This window comes from Ovis aries, chromosome 11, assembly GCF_016772045.2.
Source record: "Ovis aries strain OAR_USU_Benz2616 breed Rambouillet chromosome 11, ARS-UI_Ramb_v3.0, whole genome shotgun sequence".
Taxonomy (NCBI): domain Eukaryota; kingdom Metazoa; phylum Chordata; class Mammalia; order Artiodactyla; family Bovidae; genus Ovis; species Ovis aries.
In genome coordinates, this window is record NC_056064.1 from 32,540,275 (window position 1) to 32,551,505 (window position 11,231).

General features: G+C 53.5%; 1 protein-coding gene across 5 annotated transcripts in view; it reads right to left on the bottom strand.

The window, feature by feature from the left end:
* The window catches only part of PMP22 (peripheral myelin protein 22), a 28,331-nt gene extending 17,661 nt beyond the window's left edge, over positions 1-10,670 (bottom strand). For 2 of the 5 annotated variants that reach the window (XM_012185102.4, XM_060394690.1), the window contains exons 1-3: positions 10,499-10,670; positions 6,252-6,368; positions 4,950-5,049 (exon numbers count right to left, since the gene is read on the bottom strand). In XM_012185102.4, the coding sequence (XP_012040492.1) occupies positions 4,950-5,049; positions 6,252-6,329 (178 nt within the window). In that variant the 5' untranslated portion in view covers positions 6,330-6,368; positions 10,499-10,670. Of the gene's footprint in view, positions 1-4,949; positions 5,050-6,251; positions 6,369-7,894; positions 8,029-10,498 lie in introns of those variants that run through there. The other 3 variants (XM_012185101.5, XM_060394689.1, NM_001163047.1) reach the window with 2 other exon arrangements.
* Between the last annotated feature and the right edge of the window lie 561 nt (positions 10,671-11,231).

The following is an 11,231-nucleotide window of genomic DNA, read 5'->3' on the forward strand; positions in this document are numbered from 1 at the left end:
GCATACAAGACAGAGCAGGTCTAAATTAAATCATGAAACTTAGAACCCCATCCACATGCCACAGAGTCCTTCCTGGGATCTAGAAGACCCTGCAGGCTGGCTTGCTTCTCCATCCCCTGTGTTCTCTGTGCATCAGCTTTGCCAGGCTCCTTCCTGCCCCAGGGACCTTGTCCTCAGGAAGTCCCACTGTCTGGAATCTGCCCCCTGATGTCCCTGTGGCTGACTCCTTCCTGGTCATCCTCAAGAGATCATTTTCTCCCCACCTCAATCCCTCACCACACATCACCCTGCTTTATTCTCCTCATCCTTCCTATCACTGCCTCCTGATTACCCACATTTATTGACTGATCTGCCCAGTAAAATGGAAGTTCTCATCCACTGGCACCCTCAGTGTCCGCAGTGGAATCTTCTGCAGGACAGGTGTTCAGTGAATAGTCCTGAATGAAAGGACACAGGAGAAAAGGGAGGGGACCAGGGAGAAAGGGGAGAAGGGAGGAGAGGGGGCATCCTGAGGCAGGCAGTCCATGATCACTGAAGTGAGAGAAGGCCGAAATGCCAAGATGAAGGGGAGAAGAGATGAGGTGAGATTTAATAGGAGCAGATCATTCAGGTAAACGTATGGACCTTAGCAAAGATGTTCATCTGAAGATGGAGACCAAATGGACCTCTGAGAGGTTTTAAATTGAGAGTGATATGACAAGGTTGTATTTTTAAATATCATCCTGGATTCGATGCACAAAATGAGGAACAATGAAGAGAGAAAGATCAGGAGTGAGGAGGCTCTGCAGTGGCCCTGGTGCGATGTGGGTGGGGACGACGAGTGACCAGTGGACCAGGATGATTCTGAGAAGGGAGAGGAGACACATCCAGGCAGACTCTGAGTGTGAAGCTCACTGGACGGTGAGACAGCATCCACTAAAATACTGGAAACTGTCAAAGGGGGAGACTAGGTGGAGGAGGATGAAGGCTGGCTGGTTTGGGGACGCCTCTGAGACATCCCAGCAGAACTGTCCAGTGGGTGGCTGGCCAGGCTGGTCTGGAGGTCAGAAGAGAGGACTAGACTGGGAGGAAACAAGGATTCAAGAGACATCATGAAACAGTAAGAGCTATGAATGACTGGGGGAGCGGAAAGAAAGAGAAGGAAGTCGAAGGGTCATCCGATTGCCAACACAGGTCACTGTGCTGCTGAAGGGACCCAGGACACGGCAGAGATGGACTGTCTGCAGAATCCTAAAGTAATCGGGCTCCACTCTGAAACAGCACAGGACGCACCAGAGCTATTGTCAGAGTATGACTGGGTATGGACAAGGGTGGTCACAGCCTTGAAGAGAAGCCAGGCTTACTGGGAGGTGCTTGCTATTAAATTTCTGTGAGTCGAGAAGTCATGCTTCCCATGAAGTCAAATGACTCCATCCTCAGCCTCCCTGGACACTAGGTGTGGCTCTGTGACTGACTTCCAGGAAAAGACAAAAACAGAAGTGTGTGGTCTATCTGAAGATGTTTCATTAAAAGGGAGGGGGACACATTCTTCTCCTCCTTTCTCTATTCTGTGGCTTGAAGCACAGATGAAATGGCTGGCGCTGTAGCAGCTGTCTGCTCCATAAGGATTAGACAAAGAAATGAGGTAGAAAGTGCCTATGGCTCTGATAGTTTCTTGGAATTGCCATATCTATGTTAGGCTGCCTATTTCCATACTTCTTTTGAAAGAGAGAGAAATAAACTATCTTATTTAAGTCACTATCATTTAAAGATGTTTTGTTTTATGGGGTCAACCTTAATCCCAGCCGGAGTGCTAGTCAGCTGTTGGGCTAACGCGCCCGGAGTGCTAGTCAGCTGTTGGTCTAACGCGCCCCTCCATTACCTTTCCCCTTGCTTTAGGTCATGTCATTGCCTCGACAGGGAATTGCCTCCTCCTTGCCTGTGTTTATTTAAATCCTGCCCATCCTTTGGAGGATGGATCAAATCCCACCTCCCACAGGAGACCTGCCTTCCACTTCCTCCCTTGAACTCTGGCTCTGCCTACCTGCCCCCACTCCTCAGGCATCTGGCCTATGCTGTCTTCATCCCCCCGCAGTGATCTCCTGACTCCTCACAGAGCTCAGGACTCTCAGGGCCAAAGTCTAGAGTCTACACGTCCTTGTATGCTCTGGGCCAAGAGGCATTCAAAACAAGGTCATGATAAATATTCCCTCACTGGCCTCCTTCACCTCTGCCTGTACCCAGTATCAGGATAGAGCCAGGGATCTATATTCTAAAGGTATGTAAATGCATTTAGATAATGGAAAAGCAGACAAAGTTGAGGGCATTTAGTAAGAAATCTAAAACCAACTCTAATACAAAGAGGGAGTTCAAGGAAAATCTGTCTCCATCCAACTATGTAACATAGACGTTTGACTGCCATGCAGTCAATGCGGTGACAAGCACCATTCATATAAGGAAAAAAAAGAAGAATGAAGCCCTGCAGAGGCGCAGGGCTCCAGCACCACTCACGGAAAGACATGCCCCTTCAAAAAAAATAGCAAGTCATGTAAACCAATGCATTTTCACATAACAAACTTGTCGACATATTCTTCACAAACAAGTATCAATAAAAAACTACTTTCAATGACTCAAATAAAAGGCATGTTTGAAACATTCTAAGAGCAAATACAAACCAAGGTGACTGGTTTATGACTAACAGGGTTCATCTGTAAAGGCAGTCTAATTTTTTTCTTAATTATGTTTTTTTTTTGCCTCTTGTTTGGCACAGAAATGGTTAAACCCAATCCAAAAGGCAAAGGAGGCCCACCAGCTTCAAATCCACCAGAGCTTAGGCTGTAATACAAGCTGACCCATCAGAAGATGAGAACAGAGATACTGACCACTGGGGAAGCTGAAATGGGAACATCTTACTTAGAAGTTCAAGTGCAAACAAACATAGCTTGTCCAGAGCTCCTCAAAAACGCCCTTCCTGGGAGAGACGAGAAGGCACGAAGGCACGTGTAGGGGATAAGCAGGATCTTGGAACCTCCCGCCCCAGGAAAGCAACAATGTGGATTTGGATAAAAATCCAAGATAAAACACTCCAAGGTCACTGTCAGCAAATCCAAGAAGATGAGCTAGCTGAGCGATGGGAAGTTCCCAATTGAAATGACACTGGTGCCTCTTTGGGAGCTGCTGGTAGGGCAGTATAGCAGCCATTCGTAACTGACCGCGGCTGATGCAGAAGGCAGGCCAGCCTCATACAAATATCGCTGCCCTGCTGCAGTACAATTTAGATCCCTGCTCCTCTGCCGACTCATCCCTCTTGAAACCCAGCCGGGTTGGAACATGCCTGCCAAAACTGCCCCTTCCGGACCTGTGAGTGTAGAATCCCCTGCCAACTCCACATGGCCACACACCACTTGGGGGAGGTGCCAATGGGTACTCCGGGTCTCAGGGAAAGCCAGCCCTTGTGGGCGGAGTCACCATGCATGGCCACCAGGTGTCAGTAGGGAGCAGAGCACCTCCCATTCTCAGCCTTCGGGGAACTTCAGCCAGACCTTGCCCAGGAGACACCGGATGCTGCGGCTTTGGGGCCAAGCAGTGCTCCGGCCACTTGCTCAGACACTCCTGAGGGTTTCAGTTACTTGGCTACCAACTCACCACGCAGCCTCAAGGGTGGTTTTAATTCAATATCCTTCACAGACTCAGAGAAGAGAATTAAGGACTGCTCCCTTCCACAAGGACTGGGGTCTCTCTTTTCTTGCCCCCAGGAAAGCAGACACATAAAACAGTGCTTTCTACTGCTTGGCTGTCCTCCTCGAGTAGTTCTAGCAGTTTCCCTTTATGCTGAAGTTAGAGATGTTTGGTTGGTGATGCTTCAGGGACAGTTTGGGTACATAGCCCAGAGAAGGAAAGTCCAGCAGTGAAACTGGACTGTGAGAAGCCAGAACCAATGGCCACTGCCCCGCCTGCCTTGTTCAGCTGCATCTGAAATGGTTTCTCTCACTGGCTATAGCATCTTCAACAGAAATATTTGATCAAGGGGCAGCTGCGGCCACACCGAAGCCTCATGTCCAGGCTGAGGACACATCTTTTGGAACATGAGACTGTGAAGAGCCTGGCCCACTGTGTCCTCAACACCAGGCACTGTGGCCCCTGCCAGAGTTCACGCTGCCACCAGACACTTCCCAGCCACCAAAAAGACTGTATTGTATTTATTACTGCCTCTCTACATTCACAGACCCCAGGGCCCTGCTGAGCCCTCCCTCCCTCTGGATACTGCAAGGATCTAAGAGTGTGCTTCCACTGCCAATTAATCCCTTTAACCTGAACCCAAGAAAGCCTGGTTTCCAATATCTCACAAGCAAAGATGCTGAGGACAGAGTAAAACTACCCCCGGGCTCGGCCTGGGGGCATGTAAACAGTGTCAATGCACCAGCTTGCAACAAGGAATCACTCTACAGCTCTGATGGCTAAATGGGATCTCTGAGGCCCAAGACCCAGAGAGGAAGTCCTGTAACTGGAGACCAAAAGGGGCCCATCAGTCCCTGGGACAGCCCCTCCATCACTGCACCAGGAAGACCCAGGGCACTCCTGGATATTCCACCACCAAACCAAACTTGCTTATTGGATCAAAACTCCCAGCAGAATCTGCCTGAGACTTTGCATCACCATTGCTTATGCATCCACATTTTTTCACTCACTAAAAGAATTACACTAAGTGATGAGCAGGACCAGGAGGGCAGGTCTAGGGCTTCTCTCCAGGTAGAGAGAATGCACAATTCCCTGAGATCTCAGCTTAGCCAGTGAAGCTACCACCCCTCTCCTTTCATCTTGGCTTCCCAGCCCCTGGCCACATCTCACCCCAGCCCAGCAACACCGATCTAGCTTTTGAGTCTTCCAAGAACAAGCGCTTCTAGGTCTGGAGAGAGAGGCATGTCACAGACAGACCAGGACGAGTTTGTGGAACAAAAAACCATCCTCACCATTTGCTGATGACGAGAAACAGTGCTGGACACTGCCCATCGAGGAGGTGCTACAGTTTTGCCAGAGGTCAGTCGCGTGTCCATTGCCCACCATCCATTGCTGGAAAGAACCAGACGCAGTAAGTCAGAGGAGGCAGTGAGGAGTGACAGAGATGGGGAGGGAGAAGACCAAGGCAAGGCAAAGAGCAGCCTCATCGACTGTCCAACCAGAGCCCACGGTGCTAGAGAAAGGGGAGACCTGGTTCTCTGGCCCAAACCTGTTTTCAAGGGGAGGGCCAGGGCTTTGCAAGTAAAAAGCACTTTGTAAGTGGAAAAGAACCTCACAAATATGAGTTGCTCTGTGCCAAGGTGTGTACAGCAGTAGAAGGAGCCACGGACTTAAGCCAGGACACCTGCATCCAAGCCATCTCTCCTCCACTGATCTCCTGAGTGCCAGACCCCGTGCCACAGCCACTCTAAACTCATTTCCTTATTGGTAATTCCTGTCAACCTACAGTTAAGATGTTGGGAAGATGCTGGTAAGTGATGAATCAACTCATCAGTCCCCAACATAATTATTTTTCAATCTTTGAACCAAGCAAGAACATCATACCTGGGACTTGTCCTATATTAAGAAGTTAAGACCACAGTCACATGACTGCCCAAGTCTGGGCTCATCTTTAAGAAAATAAGTTTAAAACCTACTGAGCTGGATGTCTGCTGATTTTGTAATGCAAGTTATCCCAACGATCTGTTTGTACTGGAGGAGGCTTTTCTAAGAAGGTGCCCTGTCCACAGCACAAAACAGACCTGAGACTATGAACCATTAAGGAAAATCTAATTTTAACTTGCCAGTTTCAAGTCCTAAAGGCCATAGTATGAACTAAGTCACCCATCTGATGGATGCTATTTGGAGAAAAAACAGACCTTCCTAAATTCTCCACTTCCTTCCTCAAGGACAACCACCACCGTCCCCTCTCCTCGCCTCCCCCGCCCCATCAAGAAAAATGCTAAACAAGCTTATCACATGAAGGGGGTAGGGAGGACCCTGGATCTGCACTCACATTCTTTGGCTTAAAGAGACGCCTGTGTGCTGACCCAGCCCAGCGCTTGCTTGCTTCCTCCCCACCCCTGAATCCACTCTGATTTTCTCAAAAACTACTGAAAAGGCGCGGATTGCCAGAAACCGCAAAAGGCCCGAGGATGTCTGAGACTCGCGATCTGCAAACTTGAGGGGGCGTGGCGGGAATCCTGGTCCGGAGGCCAAGCTCGGGGCGAGCTCCGGGCGCCCCAACCGCGCGCGCTGCCCGGCCGGACACTCACGCTGACGATGGTGGATACGAACAGCAGCACCAGCACGGCCACGTGGAGGAAGATGATACCCAGCAGCAGGAGCAGCATTCTGGCGGCGGGTTCTGCTCAGCGGAGTTTCCGTCTGGCCTGACAGGAGACACAGCCGAATTGGACGTGAGGTTGGGCGAACTGGCCCGAGCGGGCGAGGGAGGGAGGGAGGGAAGAAGGGAAGGGAGGAGGGAGGAGAGGAGGGAGGGGAGGAGGGAGGGTCCTGCGCTCGGAATGCCCGGGCCTGGCCCGCCGCCCGCCCACCACGCCCCGCGGCCGCCGAGAGAGGGCAGCCGCCGACCATAGCATCCCTGCCCCGCAGCCCGCCGGGCCGAACATCTTTTGCTTTTGGAAGAAAACAAGCGGTACGAACGACGCACGTCGATGTCTTCCCGGGAAGGGGGATTTTTCCAGAGTGCCAAGCAGAGGCTGCAGCGCGCCTCCACCCACCCGGGCGCTCCGGGGGCGGCCCAGCTTGCGGAAGGGGGGCAGGAAAGGGAGAGCGAGCGCTCTCCCGGTGGAGTGGAGGTGGGGGCGAGGGGCAAGGGCTTAGGTCTCTGTGAGAGGCCCGGGGATACCAGCGGCGTGCCGGGAGGGAGAGCGCGAGGCGGAGAGCCGGGTCCCCAGACTGCTCCGCGTTTCTTTAGGCTCCGAGTTTCCACCCAAGTTTGGCCCGCGCGGGGGAGCCGCCCTGACCCCACCACCGCTTGGCAAAGACACCCGCGGCCCCGGAGAGAAGGCGGAGAGCCGAGGGAAGAGGAAAGAACCCCCCGGGAGAATTGCTGGGGCCGGTGCCTCCTGCCCTCCCCGGGCGCTGGTCGGGCCGATGCGCTCAGGGCCCTGGCTGGAGCGGAGCAAGTGTCCGTGCGAAGGAGAGGCGGGGGTAAATAAGCGCAGCAGCACGGAGCCGGCAGGACCTCTTCTATCCGCCACGGGGTGGTCCTCACCCCACACCTCACATCCCGGGTCTGATCTGCGGGAGGATCCGCACGTTGCTAAGACGGAGCTGCGTTTAGAGAACTGCTGAAGGACAGAGTCTTGGGCTAGAAACAACGATTCAGTAACTTCAGTGTTAAAGCACCCAGTCAGGCCCCTCCGTCCTCTCCTTCAGTAACACTTTCCAAAAAAAAAAAAAAAAACCCTGGAACGTGAGAAGAAATAAGCAGGGTTTTCTGACGTCTCCCAGAAGGTTTAAATTAAATCCAGTGACTCCTCATGCGAGGAGGCGGGGGAGGGAAGTGGGGGGAGACAAGAGAAAGATGAACCGGTATGTAGCTAGAAATTGAGGGGCCCCGGGGACCCTATACCCTGAAGATGTCCACCGCAGGGACTGCTTTGCCAGCGAGTCTCCGAGTAGGCGACTTTCCAGCGAGACGAAAAGTCCTCCGCCCCTTCCCCACATCCAGACATCAGCACTCGCGCCCCCGGCGGTTCATAGACCCGCAGGTTCTCCATACCAGACCCTTACAAGCCCCGCAGGAACGACGCCGGACAGGCGGTGTTCTGCCAGCGATCGGGGACCGCGCCAGCCCGAAGCCCCCTCGCTCCGAGCGTTCTGGCGCCGTCGATGGAAGATGCCCACATTCCTCCTCCGTCTCCTCCACTCTCCCGGCCAAAGCACTTACGGCCCAAAGGATAGCTGTCCCCGATCCTCAGAGATCCTCAGAGCTGCCTCGGGCACACACTCCGTGCGTGCGCTCAGCGGCTGGCGTCCGCAAAGACAGCTGCGCTGCGGGGCTACGCGCGCCAAGCGAGGGGCAGGAGGGAGGCTCCCGGCGTTCCCCTTTAACGGGAACAACGCCCTGTCTGCGTCGCTGCAGTAGGGTGTGTCCCTGGGTCAGCGTGTGCAGGGGGGCGGGACTCGGGGAGGGGAGAGAGGGAGGGCAGGAGACAGCCTGGGCCTTACGCTGCGCCCCGGGAGAAAGTCGATGACGGCAAAACCGCTGGGACTTATCCTGGAAACTAGCAGACCGCGCAGCTTTCTCACCTCCGTTTCCCCTGGTTTCGCTGACTTTACCGAGACCAAGAGTTGACCGATATACTGGCCCCTCCGCCCCCTCCGCCCACGTGAGAAAGTCGACCAGAGGTTGCCCCCGCGGGTGCCCAGCGCCGGGCTCTGGGACGCACGCATTCGGACCGCGCCCACGCGGAGGTCCAGCCTGGATGCGCCTCCCACGGATAGGGGGAGATGGCACTTAAGCGCAGGCAGACATCCCTCCCCTGGAGTCCTGGTGCCCCTGGCCTGCCCCAGCGTCCTAGCGGGGCTCACCCGCACCGAGCCCCCCCGCGCGATCCCGTCTGCGCCCAGGCGGTGCGCCAGTTGCCTCGGATTCCCGGGACGGATCTAGCGGGCCTGCTTGGGGGAAAGTTGGAGGAGAAGGGGAAAAGGCTGCCCACTGCAGGACAGCGCGCCCGGGGGGTCGCTGGGCAAATCCAGACCACAACCGGGTACGCTCCAGACGAGTTTGCTGGCTTGATGCCCGGCCTGGGCTGGCGTCCCCGGCCACAGGGTGGGGAGTTGGCCATTTGAGGCGGGGGAAGAGCAGCCAGGGAAATCAGCTGATTCATAGCCGGCTGAAGGCGGTCCGCCCAGCGTCACGGGGAGAGAGGATAGCCCTTCCGGGCGCAGGGTGGGTGCGCCCCAGTAAGAGGGGAAGACGCTCTGGGAGCCCGCCGTGATGCAGGAACGCGGAGCGGGAAGGTGGGCGTAACAGGTCTGCCTGCCAACGCAGCAGGTCATACACAAGTCATCAGCACCTGCCAGCGCTCTGTGTCACAGAACATCAGCGCTCTGAATGACTCAAATACCCGCATCTACTTATTTTACTATCTGAAAGCAGCTGCCTGTGGTAGCTAATTATACATTCTTCAAGCAAAGATAATTTGGAAAAATTCTTCAAACAATTGTCTTTCAAAAATCCTTAGATTAAAAAGACAATCCTTGGGAAATTTTTGTTCACTGCCCAGTGATACGGCAGGTGGGTTAGCAGGACTCTGAGGTGGTCTGTAAGAGGCGGTGTGGTGCACTGGTTAGCCATGGAGGCTCAAACAAACCGGATTAGCCTGCTTACTCAGGGCTGCGGATTTGGTCAGTTTGCTGAGGTACCAGGTGCTTCAGTTTTCTCATCTGCAAACAGGACTGAGAATGCCCATTCTAAAGGGTAATGGTGTTGATTAAAAGAGATAGTGTGTGAAATACTTAGCATAGTGTCTGGAACCAAATAAAGGATCAGTAGTACCCAGGAAATTGTCACTATTATTATTAATATTATTTCACATTTAATCCTCACGACAACATTTTAAGGAAAGCCCGACCCCCTAAACTAAAATTGCTTATCAGCCCCCTAGATTAAAAGCACATTTGTAGGTGGGACTAACTAAACTAATGGGAGTGATCACTTTCCTCCTGGGTCATATTCTAGGCTGGGTTTGCCCTGGGAATTATTGCCTGCCTTTGTGCCATCCAGACTTTTTATTTATTAAACCAACCTTGACATGATCACCAGGTTCCCGGGACTGTTGTAAGCACTTTATAAATATTAGCATATCTACTCAGGATTTTCTTCCTTTCTTATCTTTTTTCCCAGCTAAACTTCTGAATGAATATAGACATCTAGAAAAGTGCACACAGGGTAAGGCATAGCTCATCTCTTCTTCCTTCCCTTTGCACCCAAGGTTTTCGTCATTAACCACGTCACACAATAGTCACACTGCAGGACATCTGAACCCACCTGTCCCTGTCAATCAGTCACTTCACTGCCCCTCCCCTGCCTCCTGCCCACTCAGCCCCCCAGCTGTGGAAGACAAATGCTGCCGCCTCAGGTGATGTCACCAGCTCGGCCACACCCAGATCCCGGCCAGGGCTCCCTTACGAGTGGAAGCTTCTCCCCAACCTGCTTACAATCCAAGGTCACCTGCCAGCTGTGTGCGTGGAGCTGTTTTCCATCAGGGCAGGCGTGTCTGGTCCCCTTCCTCCCTTCATCTCTGGATGTGCCGGGGTTTCTAGGTGCTCCCAAACGGCCTTTCTGGCCTCCCCAGCCAGAGTGTATATCCAGCTCTTAACCAAGGATTTTAGAAACCCTCGGATTCTCTGGTCATTTCCAACACACGCGCCATCTCCCCTGCGATCCTTTCCATTTGTGGTTTGCAGGGTGTGGGGCTGGGCAGCAAGTGCTCTGTAAATCATGAGCACACACCATCCAGAGGCACAGTCTGCCAAGACAACTCACCGGGCCAAACAGGGTCACCCCTTCCTCCACGCAGCTCTCTCCACACTCAGACGCGTGTCAGGCAGGCCCCTCCCAGGACAGGGCAGCCGAGACACCAGCAGCTGGCAGGTCTAGTCCTGCTGCTTCCCACCAGGATCCCCGGAATGCGCCCTGGTGGTGCTCCCCAGTAACTGAAGCCAGACCAGGCGTCCATCCAGTTTATTCAGGGGCTGGTCCAATGCTGGGATATGTCATGGTGGCCTGAGAGCGTCTCAGCCTCTACTGTTTAAAGAGACAGCACCCAGCTTTGTGTCCTCACCAGAACACAGTGATCCCAAGAGGCCCTTGGAGCGTGGGCAGCCTGGACTAGAGGGAGAGGAGCTCCAGGTGTGTCCGAAAGCTGGGATGCCGAGGCCATTCTCACCGCCAGTGCCAGCCTGTATCAGAGCAAAGTGATCACCCAGTCCTCAGTGCCCCCCCACCCCCAGTGAAGTCTTCGAAGATGAAACATGGGGTGGGCCAAAAGGTTCGTTCAGGTTTTTCTTTTCAGCGTATACAAAAGCTCAAACAGACTTTGAGACCAATGCAGTACACTATGTGTATAACGTGTGTGCAGGTAGGTTTCATCCTTTATCAACAACATCATTTTAAGGCACTCAAACATTGCACAGGTCATCTCTTCACAGGATCTCAGCAGGGAACCAAATCAGGACCCCCATCCCAGCCCCCGGCCACAAAGGGCCCCCGCCACCTG